The sequence below is a fragment of the Phyllostomus discolor genome, chromosome 2, assembly GCF_004126475.2.
Source record: "Phyllostomus discolor isolate MPI-MPIP mPhyDis1 chromosome 2, mPhyDis1.pri.v3, whole genome shotgun sequence".
Classification (NCBI taxonomy): Eukaryota; Metazoa; Chordata; class Mammalia; order Chiroptera; family Phyllostomidae; genus Phyllostomus; species Phyllostomus discolor.
In genome coordinates, this window is record NC_040904.2 from 88472135 (window position 1) to 88491620 (window position 19486).

At 41.0% G+C, this 19486-nt stretch overlaps 1 protein-coding gene across 1 annotated transcript in view; it reads right to left on the bottom strand.

Annotated features, from left to right (window-relative positions):
- Positions 1-19486, bottom strand: part of MYH15 (myosin heavy chain 15) — a 137239-nt gene that overhangs the window by 97610 nt on the left and 20143 nt on the right. The window contains exons 11-13 of the mRNA XM_028502346.2: positions 9723-9826; positions 8239-8377; positions 1924-2042 (exon numbers count right to left, since the gene is read on the bottom strand). Of these exons, the coding sequence (XP_028358147.2) occupies positions 1924-2042; positions 8239-8377; positions 9723-9826 (362 nt within the window). The remainder of the gene's footprint in view (positions 1-1923; positions 2043-8238; positions 8378-9722; positions 9827-19486) is intronic.

Below are 19486 nucleotides of genomic sequence, written 5' to 3' on the forward strand. Positions count from 1 at the left end.
TGTAATCATAGCATGTCATGCAGGCATGTTGTGGTGAATGTCTTACAAAGCAAGAAACTGCCAAATACCTCTAAGCTCACTACCAAGAAATAGTTCAGCTACTTGTCCTGCTAATCGTGGTTCATGTTCAGCTCAGTATTTAATTTATTTGAACACTTGTGGAGCACCTGCCGCTTGCAGGGCACTCACTGTGCTGACTACCGAGGGTGTCATGATGAATTACACACACTCAGCGGCCCCAAGAAACCCAGGCTACCAGAGAGGACAAAAACATAGGCAAATTGTTTCAGTGTAGTTAGTATCGTGGCAGAGGTAGAATTATTGATTCATAGAGTAAGCTAAACTAGGAAATTGGTTGTGATTAGTTGGTGGAATGTTTTAAGTAAAACAGTCACACCAGATGCCTTAATGCACCAAACAAAATAGTTTATTGAAGTCAAAATAACTGTCTTCTATCACAAATTTGTACACATCTCTCTCATTTTTGGATCTTAGATGTAGAAAATCTAAGCGTCACCTGAGTATTAGCTGTGTGTCCTTTGGAATGTGACTAGTTTCCCTAACCCTAAGTTTCCTCAAGTGGAAAAATATAATTACTTTTGCTCTCCCTACTTATCTCTGAGTATTGTAAGAATGGAAGGAGCTAATATCTCTGAATGTGTAATACATATATGTGATCACACCATTTCCTCTTATCAGAAAGACTGCATTTCTCAGCCCCTGTAACTAAGGGGATAGTTTGACTAATTCTTTCCAAAGGAGTACTAGTGAAAGTGATATCACTTCCAGCCCCAAGCAGTTCAGGTGGAGCACTCACTCCACAAATCATCTGTGTCCTTGTGCAGCAACCTGGAGGCCATGTGTTGCAGATGGCTTCACTACAAAGAGGAAGAAGGTTGTCCAATGTGGACTGGTCTTGGTGGGAGCAAGAAATAAATGCTTATTTTATTGTCATTGAGATTTTAGCATGTGTGTGTTACTGAAGCATGCATATTTCATACTGACTAACACACATTTCAGATATAAGTTATCATTTTGGAATGTACTGGCATGCTCAGATGAATTCACTACCCAGCAGCTCTGGGAATATCTGCTGTATTCTGGCAAAGCCTCAGAGCCCTTGTTAATTCTATCATTAAAACTTTCTCCTGGATGCTGAACAAAACCTACATGACCTTCCATCTTTCATTTCTGTTCTTAATCCCCTCCCTTCAAATACTGACTTCAGCAAATGTTCTGAAATCCTTTCTCAACTATGTCGCCATGGGTCTGTTACTCTGAAAAGTCAATATTACAGACAGATGAGAGATGCCAATTTATGAATTATATTCATGTCAGAAACCAACAGCTTTGAAACTTTTTAGCTGGACAACAAAGATTTGATCACAACATGTAAAGGGCTCGGCTGCCTCTGCAGAGAAATTTGTTGCTCAAGGGAAAACTGCCAAAGCTGTATAGTTCAGGCTACAAAAGACTCTTAACACAAGAGCCCTTACTCTGATGTGCATCACAATTGAAGACACTGGGAATGTTCATTACAGTCGCTCTTTTGGCTTTTCTGCAGAAGCTTTTGTTGCAGACATCATCAGAAATTGAAAAATACACAGGTATGATATGTATATACTTACAACAAGATCATAGAATCATAATGCTCCTAAAGCATCACCTTACCTGCCCCAGCCTGGTGCTCAGTTGGTTGGAGCATGGTCCTGTGCACCAAAAGGTTGCGGGTTTGACTCCCAGTCAGGGCATTCACCTAGTTTGTGGGTTCAGTCCCCACTCAGGGTATGCATGGGAGGTAACCAATCAATGTTTTTCCCATCGAAATTCTCTCTCTCTCTCTCTCTCTTTCCCTCTCCATCTCTCTCTCTCTAAAATCAATAAAAATATCCTCAGGTGAGGATTTCTTAAAAATCACCTTACCTGTTCTACATTTTGACCTCTAGTAACATATTCATTACCAACTTTGATTCTAGGATGGATCAAGCCTTTCACCAACTCAGAAGAGTTAATGCCCATGAGGAAAGCAGCTTTGTCAGCACCTGTCAGAAGGAAGGAAGGAAGGAAGGATGGAAGGAAGGAAAGGAGGGAAGGAGGGAGGGAGGAGAGAGGAAGAGGGGAAGGAAAAATACTGTTAATTGTATTCTATTATAGTCAAATGCTATCTGAAGGGTGAAAGGATAGTATGTTTAAACTGACATAGCAAGTTAGATTGCAGTTTTCAAATAATTACTAGAACCCTAAATATTTAAGACTCTATTTCTTGGAAATGCAAATAAAACCACATGAAATGCCACTTCACAGCCACTAGAATGGCTATAAACAAACAAACAAACAAACAAACAAAAAATGACAGTATAGTAAGTGTTGGTGAAGGTGTGGAGAAACTGGAACCCTCATACGCTGCTGGTCAGAGTGTAATGCAGTACAGTTGCTGTGGAAAGTAATTTGGCAGCTACTCAAAAGTTAAACAGAATATATAAAGAACTCACATGACTCCACTGCAGGAAGAAAACCCAATTTAAAAATGGCAAAAGACTTAAACAGACATTTCTCCAAGAAGGACGTACAGAGGGCCTAGAGACATATAAAAAGATGATCAGCATCACTAGCCATCAGAGAGATGCAAATTAAAACCACAATGAGATACCACTTCACACCAGTCAGAATGGCCATCATAAACAAATCAACAAACAACAAGTGCTGGTGAGGTTGCAGAGGAAAGGGAACCCTAGTGCACTGTTGGTGGGAATGCAGACTGGTGTAGCCACTGTGGAAAACACTATGGAAATTCCTCAGACATCTAAAAATGCAACTGCCTTTTGACCTGGAAATTCCATTGCTGGGATTATACTCTCAAACACCAATCCAAAAGAACCTATACACCCCAACATTCATAGCAGCACAATTTACAATAGCCAAGTGCTGGAAGCAACCTAAGTGTCCATCAGTAAAGGAGTGGATCTAAAAACTGTGGTACATTTACACAATGGAATACTATGCCCCAGAAAGAAAGAAGGAGCTCGTACCCTTTGCGACAGTATGGATAGAACGGGAGAGCATTATGCTAAGTGAAATAAGCCAGGCAGTGAAAGACAAATACCATATGATCTCACCTATAAGTAGAACCTAATCAACAAAACCAACAAGCAAGCAAAATATAACCAGAGACACTGCAATTAAGAACAAACTGACAGTAACCAGAGGGGAGTTGGGAGAGGATAATGAGGGAGTAAGGAGGAAGGGTTTTCAGGAGCAACTGTAAAGGACACATGGATAAAACCAAGGGGTGGTGGGATCAGGGGAGGGAGGTAGGGATGCCTCGGGTGGGGGATTGGTGGGGAGACAATGGAGACAACTGTACTTGAACAACAATTTTAAAAAAATAGCTCAAAAAAGAAAAGTCCAGAGTTATTCTAGACCCAGAAATTGCACATATAGGTTACATAGCCAATAGAAATGAAAACATATATTCACATACACACACACACAAATTATATGCAAATGTTCCTAGCAGCAGTATTCATAATAGCCAAAAAAGTAGAAAAGCCCAAATGTTCATCAATGGATGAATGGATAAACAAAATGCTGTATATAAATACAATGAAATATTTTTCAGCCATAAAAAGAAATGAAGTATTGATGAAGCTACAACATGGATGAAAATTGAAAATATTATGCTATGTGAAAGAAGACAGACACAAAAATTCACATATTATATGATTCCATTTTCATGACCTGTCCAGAAAAAGCCAATCTATATAGACAAAAAGATTTGTTGTTGCCAGAGGCTAGGGAAAGAAGGGCGTGGGGAGTAACCACTCTAGGGTACAGGGTTTCTTTTTGGTGTAAAGAAGTATTCTGGAATTAGATGGTGGTGATGGTTATATAACCTATGTATACATTAAATCTCACTAAACTTTATATCTTGTTGTGTGTAAATTATAGCTTAGTTTTAAAAAGAATCTATTTCTAAAAAATGTTTATCTGAAGGACATGGAATATTTCATCTTTATTATTTGCCTATTTTCCCCCCCTATGTAAATACTTGTAGATTCTTTCAATGAAACAGACTTGTAATTTGATCATTCAAGAGAACCACTAATCAACAGAAGCCAGGGCAATTGCCCAGTACTGTATTAAAAACCATTCCTTTTCCTGTGAACTGTTTGTGCCATAGTGCCCTCTGCTGCCCAACAAGAATACTTGCAACCCACACAATTGGCACTTGCATAAACCAGTTTCTATTTTCTAAGGACAGAAGTGGGGAAGAGAGTGATCAGAAGGAAAAGTAAATGGGCATGTATCACATCAGGTGTTTTCAAAAAACCCTTAAAACAAGAATGCCACAGGCAAAACGTTATAAGTACATTTCAAATTGTATATTTCTTCAGTTATCAAACAAAAGAAATATTTCACTCATCTGAAATCTCTCTGCTATGTCTCCCATTTTAAGTGAATTCTGACATATACAGTCCTAGTATATCTGATGTAGTCAGTCTATAAAATAATGTTTGATGATAGAAAAATGCAGTCTTTCCTTACTCTAACTAAGAAGTATAAAATTTCCTGAGCAATAACCACAAATGGGGCAAGTAAAACACATGCGTAGGCACACAATTAGAGGGCTGTACGCCATCATGACCAATATCCACTTCCTTTTTGTGGGGCTTTAAAATTTTCACAAAGGCTTGAAAAGCTTGAAATGTTTGATTTGCTTGTCAACTAAAATCAATACATATTATACATACATTTCTGCAAGCTACACACCCACTCTGTGTCAGTGAGAATGGTCTAGGTACGCAGTTGCTATGAAACCTTTCAAAACGCAAAGCCTGTTTGGGGAAATAAATGGAAAAATCAAAACTCGAGCAGACATGCCCACCTATGCTGAGATATTCTTGCTAAGAGCGCCATGCTTGCAGACAAAGGACTGATTACTTCAAGTTGAGAATCCAGTGCATCAGAGCCGGAGAGTTTTTAAACTGGAAGACACCATGTGACCCTACATGAAGATATTTTAAAAGAAAGGGAGAAGTGCAACGTGCCTGATGAATCTGAGTGGAGATGAACAGTAGCCAACAATGTGAAAAGTGAACAATTCCACAATATCTGTCCAGGAAAAAGAAAAAAGACAGGAGTCTGGTTTTCTAAGGTTTGGAAGCATCCAGATGGACATTATAGGTAATAACAGTCTCAAATTCATACACCATTTTTCTAGTGTTAAGAACAGTCCTTTGAGTATATTTCTATCCATTAACAAAAACACCTCCAATTTTTCTGGATAGTATCCCACTGTAAGCTCTAACGGAAATAGCATCCACCACCACAGATGTATTTCTCACCCACTGAAGAAGCAGCCGAGCATCCCCAGAGGACCAGAATGTTCTGCACCTGTCCCCCAGGTGTTCGTTACATATCACACATGTTCTCCATCTTTTATTTTTTTTACAGAAAACAACAGTGGTCATTATGTTTTCTAAAAAAATAAATTACTTCATTTGCACTAAAAATTTATAGTTTTACAATCAAGATGAAAATAGGTTAAATTTGTGAATAAAAGTCCATCTGATGTTCAGAAGACAGTTTTGCAAACAAAGCAATCAATGTCCATAGACACATTTTCCTCACGTGACCTGATGTGGCCCTGAAAGATGCTTTCTGAAATCCCCACCAATAATCACCATTCCTTCAGGACACTGTGAACACACTGACAGGTTTTAACTAGGCAGTATGATCTGAGCTGGGGGGCAGGGGGAACATGTAGGTAGAGCAGGGGTTCTCTTACATTGGTGTGGATCAGAATAGCCTAGAGAGCTAATGCAGAACCAAAAGACCAGCTCCCTGAAGGAGGTTAGTTAGGGTCTGGGTTTATTTTCATCATGTTCTCCAAGTGATTCTGATACACATAAATGTGGGAGAGCAGGGTTCTTACTGCGATGGTCCTCAACCTTCACTGAACATAGGGGTCACCTGGCAAGCTGTGAAAACAAACACTGCTGCCTGCACCCACCCCTAGATCCACTTTCTTTGGTCTGGGTGAGGCCTGAGCTTCAATTTAAAAACTCCCCAGGTGATTCCAATACAAAGCCTACTTTGACAAGTATTCTCTAGAATACTTGGGTTTGTAAGTACGCAGATTTTGAAGTCAAGAAGATAGAACAAAGTCTGACTTAACCTGAAAACAGGTAAGGGGGCTGAGAAAAGCAAAAGGCAATTGTTTTCAGCTTCACAATTTTCTCCCAGTTCAGTCTCACCTGTGAACAACCAGATACACAGAAAGAAAAAAACCCAGTTTTGTCAGTCCACACCTGATTGAAAAAGGGGTTATAATAATAATATTCAATAGTTTTTATGAAGTGTTAGTTTATGGTTTCTGAGTACATATTTCACTAATTTTAAAAAAGATTTTATTTATTTATATTTAGAGAGAGGAGGGAAGGGAGAAAGAAAGGGAGAGAAACTTCAATGTGTGGTTACCTCTCACACATCCCCTTACTGGGGACCTGGCCCCCAACTGACGCATGTGCCCTGACTGGGAATCAAACTGGAGACCCTTTGCTTCACAGTCTGGTACTTAATCCACTGAGCCACACCAGCCAGGGCACATTTCATTAATGTATTGAGCAAAGTTTACTAAGTGCTCGCTATGTGCAAGGCCTGGTTCTAGATGCGATTGTAAGAAGAAAGCTAAACAAGACAAAAATCCTTGGCATCAAAGAATTTATAATCTATGAGAGTAAATAACAACACACAAGCAAAACTATCAAGTTAGTCAGTGAGATAACTGTAGAAGAGATCAAGAAATCAAGTATGATGCAAGCTGGGACTAGGAACAGATCCCTTCCCAGTAGTGAAAAGTGGGAGTGACTGAAGCGCCCATCAGTGGATGACTAGACAAACAAAACATGGCATGCACATAGAATAGAAAATTACTCACAATTCAAAAGGAATGAAATCCTGACACATACAACATAGATGAATCTTAAAGACATTATGCTAAGGGAAATGAGCCAGACTAAATAAAAACCCCACAAATATTATATGATTCCACTTACATGAAGTATCTAGAGTAGTCAAATTCATAGAGACAGAAAGCAGAATAACAGTTGCCAGGGGATAGGGGGAGGGGGAAATGGGGAGTTATCATTTAAGAAGGGCAGAGTTCCAGTTTGGGGTGGCGGACCCTTTCTGGGGATGGACAGTGGTGATGGCTGGGCACAGTGTGAAGATGCCTAATGCCTCTAACCTGTAAAATGGCACTAAACTTAAAAACAGTTAAAATAGAAAATTTTATGTTATGTGTATTTGATCACAATTAAAAATATGAACTTTATTAAAACTTATTTGTTGAAGGATTTCAGTGAATTTTCTTTTTTTGTTTTGGTTGCCAGGAATTTTAATATTAAGTGAAATAATTATAACAATTATGCTTACTTCTCTTCATAACCGTAATTTTCTACCTTAATGAGTATTCTAAACAGGTCATTCATTGAGAAATGCCTCAAATCTTTTTGATAAGCAGGCAAGACTATAGATTTTTAAAATATGAATAAAAACAAAGAGAAATGAAGCCATTGTAGTCTCTGTCCAGTGAAAACTCTGCCTTCAAAATTCTAAAACACTTTGCTCACACCCCTGTTAAGTTACTTACTACATTTATGTAATTTGTCTGTTCCTTCCTTTCTGTTGTTCTCAGTAGTCTGTGCGCTGAAGGCAGGCGATGTCCCAGTCAACCCTGTGTTACCCAAGTTTAGCCAGCTTACTGGCATCCTCAATAATTAATTAAGAAATGCTATTTAGCCCTGGCTGGCATAGCTCAGTGGATGGAGCGCGGGCTGGGAACCAAAGTGTCCCAGGTTCGATTCCCAGCCAGGGTACATTCCTGGGTTGCAGGCCAGAACCTCCAGCAACCGCACATTGACGTCTCTCTCCCTCTCTCTCTCTCTCTCTCTCCCCCCTCTCCCTCCATTCCCTCTCTAAAAATAAATAATAAAATCTTTAAAAAAAAAAAAAAAAAAAAAAAAAAAAAGAAATGCTATTTATTCTGAGATACAAGAATTCTACATCCAAGTGGTGGCTAGGGGAATAGTTTTGAGGAATAGCAACTGAGGGAGATTATTGGTTAATTTCAACATTTTTTCGAGGACCAAGAGGGGAGGTCAACTGTAAGGAAAGAGGTGTAGGCCTGGGGTCAACGATCTGAAGTGTATGTCATGACTTCTAAGTCATTCTTACTTTCTGTGCCATCTGCTTCCACTTGCTCTTCTCTGGGTTTCTGTTTAAATTTCATGTTTCCTAAGTGCATGATGGCTCCAGTGAGTTTATAGGATCCATACTTCTCTTCAGGAAGAAAGCCCAAGATGTCCATGGCTTGCTGTACAGAGAGAAACAGATGGCCGTGTCTTCCTCTGCCTAGTGGCTGTGGTAGCAGCTCACTCCCCCCACCCCGTGTGCCACAGTCCCCTACACTCTTCGGGCTGTGGGCTCCAGAAGGGAATGAGACAGATCACCGTAGCCCTGCTGTGTAACAGTTCCCTGCAAAACAATGCACATCGGCCCTGTTGGCACTTGGTCACCCATGTCTACTGATCCCTTTAAAAAAGAATTAGAAAGACACCAGACTTGGCTTGTTTAATTTCCAGTAGTTTTAGAAGCTTTCTTGATGCCCTGTGTCCCTCCTCTCCCTTCCAGAAATCGGAATCATTAACTGATTATATAGGTAAGTTATTTTCTTTTTCATGGTTATGGCAAAAATAGCTCCATATCTGATGGGTTGCTTATTTCTGGGATTCCATATGTTCTCCCAACTTTATTCCAGAGCTGATACATTTCAGAGGCTGGTGAAAGGAAGTGTTAAGGAAAAAAAACAACAACACCCATTTCATCAAAGAACTGTATCCTAAGAAGCCACTACACATGGTAAGATGTGTACCAATTTCTATCTTCTGCTCTAAGAAGGTGGAAATTGGTACAATCTTTCCAGTGGTGAATTTAGAATATACGTAAACAGACTATAAACAATACAGTCCATATTTTACATTCTATTATAACCCTTACCTAGTAATTTCACTATTAGGAATCTAGGATAAGGTGAATCTGATACACAGAAAAAGCATTTACCTACAAAGATATTCACCACAACCCAAAAACAAAACAAACAAATGAAAAGCCTTATGTCTAAATAGGGAAATGGCTAAAAAATGACAGGGCAAATGCCTGATAAAATATTAAATATCCACAGAAATAGTCATGAAGAGTTTGTGATAACACTGAAAACATGCAAAATTAACTGAAAAAGTAAACTCTATATACCAAATATATACATAGTATGATTATTATCTTTTGTTTAAAAATAAAAGCAACCCCAGATAGAAAAAAAAAGAATAAAGACTGTAAAGTCATACACACACACACACACACACACATACAGATAACATATATATATGACATAAAAAAACAGCAGTTGCCATTTAGTTGAAACATCTTCCTACTTTTCTACTTGTTCCAAAGTTATTATAATACATAAACAATGTGCATTTTTATAAGAAATAAGTAAACTTTGGACAGAAGCACCCCTGGAGGGCCTCCTTCTACTCTCCATCTCCAGGAAAAGGAAGGTCACTTCCCCAGGACCCTTCAGAAGAATGGAGATCTAAGGTACTTTCTTTTATTTCTCATTGGTGTTGCCAGACTTTGCTTTGATAACAAATAAACCTTACATCTGTGGCCAGCAATTGTTCAGCATCATCCAAGCTCTTCACAGCAACTACTCCATGACAGCAAATGTGAAAGTCAGAAGGATTTTCAGACACCAGGAGCGTATCTGCAGTGGGAATACCACAAGTTAAACAGTTTAAAGAAACCCATGGAGCTATAGAAAATAATTGACCAATATTTACAGTTTACTCTTAGAGCTTATAATATACTTATAATCAAGCCAAAATAAACCCATATTCAATACCCAAAGCTCTGCAATCAATTTTTGCCCTCTGCTAACTTGTCAGTCATGTGGTAACGCCTCCCAAGATCAGGCAGGCCAAATCTGAAAGCAGATGCAATGGCAGCAGCTTGAATTGGTGTGAAAGAAAACAGATAATGTGTTGGCAAAACTTTGAAAACAGGAATTTGGCTTAGAAGCGTGGTTGAGAGCTGAAGAACAAAAAATGCTTTATAAAATTTTAAGTATAATGGGCTTGAGCTTCAAAGGCTAGGAAGCAAGCAGACCCTGGGGTCAGCGCTCCAGGAACATTAGCAGTATAATCCTGTCACAGCACATCCTCCCTATTAGGAGGCTGAGTCTGTCTTTCAAAAAACCATATATCAGCTACTGTGTTCAGTGCTGCACCTCTCATATGTCTAAGACTCCTGACATGATTCACTTAGTCAGGAAACACGATACAGGCCAAAGTCAAGTCAGGCTGTCGGGAGCACTTCAGCAACTGACTTGGCCAAATCACGTAACTCTTAGTGCCACACACACGCTCTCATGGAAGTTTCTCTGAGCTGATCCGATTTTTCTCTTTGTCACTCAGTGAAGTGAAGCTCTGTTATATTGAACCCCAAATCTCAGAACGAAAAAATTGGGCCACTGTGTAATTGTTCCTACCAGCTCTCTTTGGAAACAACCCAAATGTATGTCAACAGTTAAACTGTTGCATATGAATTATTACTCAAAATAATTATGCTGAGTGAAATAAACCAGACATAAAGAGTATAAACCAACTTATAAAATTCTAGGGAAAATTTTTATTAAATTATTTTATTTTTGTGAAAGCTAAAAGGAAATTTACTCACTGAAATCTCAGAGGATCTTGGGCAAGCACATGAACCTTATTAGAGATTCTTCTGCATGTGTCTTTTTCTCATATGAATTTCCCCAAACATTTAAAACCCACAGTTTTACTGTATACACAGCCTAAACCATAGCAAACTATGATTATGTCATTTTACACTGTGGAAAATTCTCAAGGCAAAATAGTGGTACAATAGAATAAACAGGCCAGTAACAAGTAAATTTTATCATAAAACATTCATATAAATTGGTGCTTCTCTAAACCAAGTGGAGATATAAGAGAGTCAGTGAGTTACAACTCTAGACTACTGGAGAGAAGTCTGGACCCATGATCAAACATTGGAAATCAACAAATAGAAATGACCTTTAAAGCCATCAGTCTAGATGATCTATCACCACAAGACAGATTCAAGCACCGAGACCCAGGACACTCATGGGAAAGATGAAAGAGAGGAAGCCACCCACAAAGAAATACCCAAGATTTAGGAAGGAAACAAGTGAGGGAGGTGTCCTGGAAGCCAAGGAGAGAGATTTGCAAGGTGGAGAGACTAACCAGTTGTGTCAAATATTGTCACACTCTAAAAGTCAAGAATAGTCCTGTATACTCTACTGCAAGGTTCATTCATGGCTTTCCTAATGGCTTTCCATTCAAGTCTGTATGTATTTTCTGAGTGCCAGACCTAGATCTCCAACTTCCCATTAGACATTTCAATGCTAGGAGCCTGAAGTAGCTCAAGTGGCTCCCTGTGACAGTGAATGTCAAACCCCATCCAGGCCAGACACCTGGGCGTCATGACATCCTGCCCCTTCACCTCCTTTACAGCTCAAATGCAGGCATCATTTCCATGTCTTTCAAATCAAAGCATTTGTTTAATCTTTTTCCTCTATTATGGCAGAGAAAAGTGCTATGGAAGGAGGTAAAGATGAAAAATAAACCAGTCCTTTTCCTCAAGAATGCTGAACAGTCACACAACTAAACAGTGTAGGAAATGCCGCTTTGTTTTTAGGGTTGAAGGCATCTTTCAGTTGGCTGACTTATTTTTTAAAAAATCTATTTTTCCAAGATTATTTTGTCAAGAATTACCTTATAGATTATTCTAAATTGAGGCCTTTATATACTTTTCATTTTAGTCTCATATTTACATCATTTTTTTATAATTTTCATCCTACTCATAAAGATCAAAGGTGCTGTGTTTGGCATTGTTTTCTCTGTGTTAAATATAGGAAAATAGTCTAGAAAGGCTTACATACTTGCTCATAATCAGCTAATGATAAATTGAATTTAGAACATAGTCTCCAGTATTTCTGTTAGACTATGTCACTTACCTACTCAAAACTATGTCTATAACTATTATGGGATTCCATGTCCTCCTTTGTCATAGATGGGAGGAGAATCTTGTTCGTGCAAGCAGGCTCATTTGGATAAGCACTGAAGGAGATGACAGGGAGGATGAGGGCAGGGCACCACATGGGTGAGAACAGGGCCAGGAGGAGGAAGGAGTGAGTTATAATTCAGGAGAGGGCTGGTATTATTACTGAGCCAGGGTTTGCAGCCCCAACACACACAGAAGCCAAGACTATATAGCACTGGCTTTAGAGCAAAGAAAGGAGCATTGGGGGAGGTGGGAGGTGGAGGTAGAAGAGGGAATAAAGGTGATAAATGGTAATGGAAAAAAATACAATTAAAAAAACTATTAAAAAGTCACATAATATAAAAGACTAGGAAAAAATGGTGCTAAGGCTACCAAAATATTCCACCAAAAAGATAATAAAAAATATCAAGTAAAACCAAAAAAGAAGCACTATTTGTAAGTTGACTGGCAAGAACACAGGAGGCAAAGTTCAAATCTGTCTTACTGATCGGGGATTTGGGGTGGGCTTTTAAGGGGTAGTAGCAGCTTAAAAGTTCACAGGTGTTATCCATGAGTGGTGTAAACTTTCATTCCAGGTCTTGTTAAACAGAATAGGACCAGTTTGAGCTGTCGACCATTACCAATCCCCCATTTTTGTTGTTTATTCCTCAATCTTGGGGAATGGGGGACAATTGCTCTAGTTACTGCCTACTGATATGGGGGCAAAGTAAGTCAGGAAAAATGCAAGACAGCATAAGGAAGTGGAATACTAGAACTATACAAGCAAATATCACAACCAAAACAATAGCAACTCATAAGAGTTTAGGTTTATATAGCCCTGGTCTGGACTCTTGAGCGGAAGCAGTCTGCCTTCAAGATGACCTTCTCTTCCTTGCCAGGTGACATCTTGGCTGCCCTGCTTCCTCTGAAGAGTAATTTAAGAGTATTCAAGGGTTCACAATGTAATTAGGGGCTGACAGTCAATATTGGGTTTCCAGGCCTATTTGGTGTTAGGATGGTTGGGTTCTCCTCCCCCTTCCTGCCTACTTGGGAATTGTAAAGAGGAGGAGGGGGTTTGGGCTAGAGATGGGTAACAGAAGGACTTCATAGGGTCCATTTAATTTAGCTTGCCAAGTCTTGAAAAGGACCAAATCTCCTGGGCTTAGCAAAGAGGAACATCTGTAGGAGACATTAATAGGCATATTCATGTATGCAGATAAAGTAGTGCCTGGAGACTGAATACATTTTATGGTATCTAATTCTTTTGCAATATGATCATTTTCAAGATTACAGTAATAGCTTTAAGAAAGGGTCTCCATATAAAATTTCAGAGAGGCTCATTGTAGCTTGTTTCTAAGGGGCTACTCTTACCCTAAGCCAGGCAACTGAGAAGACCCTGTACAGTTTAGACAGCTGCAGTTTGCTTCTTTAGTACCACACGTTCCACACCTTGGTGAGGCCAGTTTCTGCCTGGAGCCCACTGGGGAACTATCTGAGGTTCTTCTTTCATCTTTGAATCACCCTTCATTTCTTTCCTCAGGAAATACTTTTCTTCTTTTATACACTTCATTATTTCCTCCTCTTTTCTGTTCTGACCAATACACACCTTCTCCTGTTTTATTGCCATGTTATTTTTCTTCTCTTGCTTCACTTTCACTTTCTTTTCCTTCACCTCTGATTCACACACCTTCTCTTCTCTTATCACCATACCACTACCCATTTCCCGCTTCACCTCCAATGTGTCTGGTTTCTCCTCCTTCACCTCAGACCCATCCCCCACCTCCTGCTGTTGCTCACTGACCATCCAGTACACTTTCTTCCATTTCCCACCAGTCCATAACTTCTTGCTTCACAACCATGAGATCCACTCACATTTCCTCTGCCCTTTGTCCACCTCCTTCTTCTCTATTCCCTATCTTCTCCTGTCAGTCCATTCCCTGACTCTCCACTCTGTGCCTTCTCCCCACTGCCATGCCCCTGACTCCCTCCCTACCTGTCCAGAGACTTGGGCATGCCCCCTCAGCTCCACTCTGGAGACTCCCTCCCAATGTCCCTTCATTTTCAGCAGCAAAATCCATCAGCTTACAACTTTTGGCCACTGATTTGTGGAAAGTTCCTTCCCCTATCTTTGTGGCAAAGTCCTTCCCCCATCTTTGGAGGAGATCTGGACATGCGCCCCTCCAACGCCCCTCCTGTTTACAATATGTACATTGGGAGGGGTCTTACCCATGTTGGCTGTTTCCTTCCAGTAAGTGCCCTACTGGGTCTTGATTGATCTTGGTTAAGTGCTGGGGGAGGTGCAGCTTGTCGTCTCATGACAGGCTCTAAGCCTCAAACACCCTCTCGAAGGGTTCTTCTTGGGCCCTTGTTTGGGACCCCTCTATGAAGTCCTGTCATTTGGCACAAGCCGAGTGCTTCTGCAGGAAGCAGGCTGGGGGCCCCAGGCAGATACTGATGGCCACTACAGGCTGCCACCTGGAGCTAGGGTGTTGCTGCAGCCTGGGCTCAGCCACAGGCTGGCCTTGGAGACACTAAGCTGTGCAGAAGCCTAGAGCAGGGGCTGAAGCGGGGGCTCCTAGCAGTGGTGCTTTCCCAGCTACCTGCTGCCTGCTGTGTCTCTACCTCATAGGCTTTTCACAGCCTCTTCCTCCAGTTCTGGCTTCAGTACGTGCAGCAGCTGCAGAATAAACTGCTGCATCTGAAACAAAGCTCTACCATGAGGTTCCTTCACTACTACCCAGCTCCTCCTTGTAGATGCTTCCAAAATGCACAGATGAAGAGATTCATCTTTTCAGGATCATCTCAGTAGGATGGAGTGTACATGTACAAATCCCCTAGGTTGACCTTGGTCATCCAGACTGCAGGAACTTGTCTCAAAGGATATTGCCCTGCTGAAGCCAATGTATCCCCCGGGCCAAATTGAATACCCTGGGGAGACCAGACTCTTCCTTTCTGACTAATGGGCAAGGAAGGGTACAAGGCTGGTCTGATGGCCCTAGGATTTTTGGTGGAAGCCTCAGCATTACTTGCAAGAAGTCACCCTTCATACTGAGGAATGAAGAGAGGAATCTTGGGAGGAGCCAGATATAGAAAATCAAGATCATCATTTGGCTCTAACTCAAGCAAGACAGGTTTTTTGCTGTCCCCTCTGCCTCAGGGTCTTCCTTCTAAGCCTCAAAAATAGTTTAAGACCTATTTTTAAGCTATTTCTCCCTGACTCTGATAATGGGGCCAAGTAGTATTATAATAGCAAAGAAAAACATTTTTCTAAATATTGACCAATTTTGATGAATACATACCAAAGCACTGTAGCCAGATGTAACATTCCCCACAATTTCAGTTTTAAATCTGATTTTAATGCATTGACAAAGAAATTTGCTTTTTTCTGTAACATATACTATGACAATAATTAACATTTTAAGATAACAACTAGAATTATTTCTTTATTTGACAAAACTTCCCATGTAATTTTAACATCCTAATTAATTTAACATTTCTCTTTTATAAGGAGAGAATAAATCTCTGAGGTATTCCAAGGGCTCACTGGAATAACTCAATGTCATTTCCAAACTAAGAAAAAGTCACCTTTTAAAATTTGAACCCTGAGAAGTTTATTAAACATACTTGACCAAAAAGACACACAACTGTGATTCATTTACCCAAAGTGACAATAAAAGATAGGTCACCCCTTTCTAGCAAAACTTTAGTCCTTAGGTTAAGGCAGCCAGGTTAATGACTTTCCACCTTGAAGGCAGTTCATGTGGGGCTCCAGTACCTTTAGTCTATAACAAAGACACACAAAACAAGGCTGACATACACAGAACACAACAGATGAAATATTCTTCCAAAGAAATCCAAGACCCTGGGACTCAAACCTGACCTTTGAGGGCCTCAGCAGTTGTAATCTTTCTTCCAATTGTCTCCCCAGAGTGGAACTGGAACCCACAATCCTCAAGAGATTTTCAGATGATTTAGGCACAAGTGCATTTTAATGAGGTCACTCACCCAAAAGTAATCTTATCCAGGAGCTGTTTCTTTTCTCAGAAATAGCAGGAAGGAGCCTGGAGCACTTTGCAGAATTGGGGGGTGGGGGCGGGGTAGCTTGGGGAGGGGTCATTGGTGGTATGGTACAGAAACACAGCAGTAAAAGCCTCTACACAAACTGGTTTAGATGGCCCAAGTCATGCAAGGGCCCATATCCCATGGTAAGGGGGGCACTGAGGGGCGGGGGGACTTCAGTGCTTCCAGCAAGCAGTCACAAGGACCAATTCCCTGGTGGTTACTAAAATAGTTACCAAGCATGGGCTTGCTGCCTCACCTACATAGAAGCCAAAAATATGACACCAGCTTCTCAGGGAAGCTGATGAAAGGAGCTCTATTTGCAAGTTGACTAGTAAGGAGACAGGAGGGAAGGTTCAAGTCTTGATGGCAGTTGAAGGGTTCACAAGTGTTACTCATGAGTGGTGTAAAGTTTGGTTCTGGGTCTCGTTAAATAGGACAAGACCCATTTGAGCTGGTCTATGGTTATAGTAGCAAGGTGGAATGGTGGGCCCAATATATTCACTTCTCCCTTGGCACCTCCCTGCCTCCTGATGCATTCTTTCTAGAAGGCATTAAGCATATCTAATGGAGTTTTCTTTTATTTCCTTACAAACAGAAGTATGGCTGCTGGCACTGGCCTAACCGCTTGCTGCTGTTCTCAGTGTGAAGTGGAGGCTCCAAAGAATGTGCAGACTAAATGCATGAGTGTTTGAGAAACTATGAAACGCCTTTAGCTTAAAGCACTGTCTTCACTGGGCCTTACACAATTTTATTTTCAAGGGCAATGAATTTTAATTGGCTTGAGGATTGAGGTTATCTCAAATGAGTGTCATGTAAACAGGGATCTTCTATTTAATTAATTTAATTTCTACCAAGAGAAATGGCCCTGGGAGAATGAAAAACAAACAAAAAATATCAGTGTGATTTTGTGAGACACTATTAGGACTGGAGGGACTACCTAGCCAATAAGGACCCACACAGAAGAGTGCTGACTAGACTATGGGCACATGAAGGGCCGGGAGCCTGTCAGGAGTGGTGGGAAGTGAGTATTTTATCATTTGAGGCTTTGTTTTACATGTCACCCTGACATCGAATTTGACTTCCTGCATAGCTGAATGTTCTCCAAGATTCACCTGTGTTCACTATGAAAAGGAGCAAAGCTGACATTGGGCTAAAACAAGTTTAGATTGCAAATAAGGTTTTATAGCTATCGCTGTCTGCCGTAGCATCCATCATTACCTGTTTCTCAGATGTGCACATACAGCTAAAGAGGCTACCCATGGCCGAGCTCCGGAGAGAGTCATACCCATAGTCTGCAGCTGGAGTTGCACAGTGCACAGTACACACAACCAACATATCTTGTGCCCCACGAGCGACCAGTGGGGAGAATGGGAGTAAAGATAGACTAGTTCAAGAGAGACCTCATGGGAAAAGGGGTGCAACTGAACATGCTCTAGAATAGGAGGTTCAGATGCTGACAATTTCATCCCCTGGAGGCATTTGGGCCACTAGTAGACAGGATCAGGCACACCTCTTGACACGTTGCCAACAATGCAGAACACTGGGCAAAGTGTCAAGGATTCTAAGAGTCAAGGACATGCTTCCTGAGCTCTCCTCCTAAAGTTTGCACACCAGTAGAATAGCAAAAATGGATATTATAGATATATAGAAAATGAAGTCAAAGAAAAGAGGAGAAAAAGGAAGATATATACAGGACCAAGATATATAGATGACATTAAAAAATAAAAGATATCAGCCCTGGCTGGCATAGCTCAGTGGATTGAGCATGGGCTGTGAACCATAGTGTCGCAGGTTCAATTCCCAGTAAGGGCACATGCCTGGGTTGCAGGCCACGGCCCCCAGCAACCACACATTGATGTTTCTCTCTCTCTCTTTCTCCCTCCCTTCCCTCTCTAAAAAAAATAAAATAAAAAATAAAATATTTTTAAAAAGAAAGAAACAAAAGATATCAAGGAGCCATATCCAAGGTGACTGAGGAAGTGGATTTAGCCATGCCCGGACCAGAGGCCAGCCTTAGCTGAATGGAAAGGAGAGAAGGGATGTTCCACGCCATGTGGAGACTAGGAGGGGGCTGGCTCTGGTGTAGCTCATGACCCCATTTCCTTGGCTTCCTCAGTGGGTGGCCAGCCTCTCTGCTGTGATTGTTCTGTACTTGATTCTTTTATACTACACAAATGCTATTTTGGGAACTCTGGACACAGTCTTCACATGGCTAAGATGTGCCCTCTTGCATCAATCCTCAGGGCACTCTGAAGCTTTTCTTTGGCAAACATGAATAGAAAGAATTCCAAGTTTTTTAATGTCCCGAAGGACATGTTGAAACAGGTGAACTGACAATCCTTAACTTGAACCAGCAGATGTCAGGCTTTGTGCAGTAATCATTCCAGCAGCCCCCAAAGACACAAAATAAATGAGTTCAGGACACCTATAACCACCACACACCTCGCCCCGCCCCCTGGCCCATTTCTCTTTGTGTTTTTTGTAGGCGGGCCTGCCCCCAAGGGCCAGAAAACCCTGAGCCTGGCTAGTCTGAAGCCATTCCTGTTAATTCCTTGAGCATCAAGTTGATGCACTTCTAAAAATAACCAATTTTCCACAGCAGTCCAGTTCTCAGACTGTTCTGTTAGTAAACAGAGATACTCCAAAAAAAAAAAAAAATCTTTCAGTCACTCCTGGTACCCACATCGGACCCTATGTGTGAGATGCCCTGCACTGCATAGAAATTTATGTCAAGATGATTAGATTTGCAACTGCTTATCAAAGGAAGATCCAAAACATTTGTTCCAGGTTTAGGCGGTAGGAAGGTGGAAAGGAGAATAGCTGCTACTTTTGTATCACTAATCACATCCATAGCAAAAACAGTTGCCCTGTTTGCAGAGCTTTCCACACCTGGTGAGGGCACTTTGGAGTCGAAGACCACACAGTCAAAACACTGCCAGAGGTATGCCATACGTCATCTAAGCATGGCAGGCTAGGGCGTTGTTGCCCCTCAGTTTGTTCGCTTGGATCTTCCATCTCATCCCACATCCATTCCTGTGGGACCACTGTTGTCCTCAATAGCTCACATCATATGCAATACCTTTGAAATCCAATCGGCCTGTCATTCTCCTCTTCCAATGACTCCCCCTAGCCCCTAAAATAAAATCTAAACTCTCTGCCCTAGCCTGCAAGGTACTGTGTGGTCTGGCCCCCACCTATCTCACACTACACTACCCTCTCCTCTCCCCACAGTGGTCCTTTTCCTATTCTAAGAGTAAACCAAATGCATGCTGCCTCA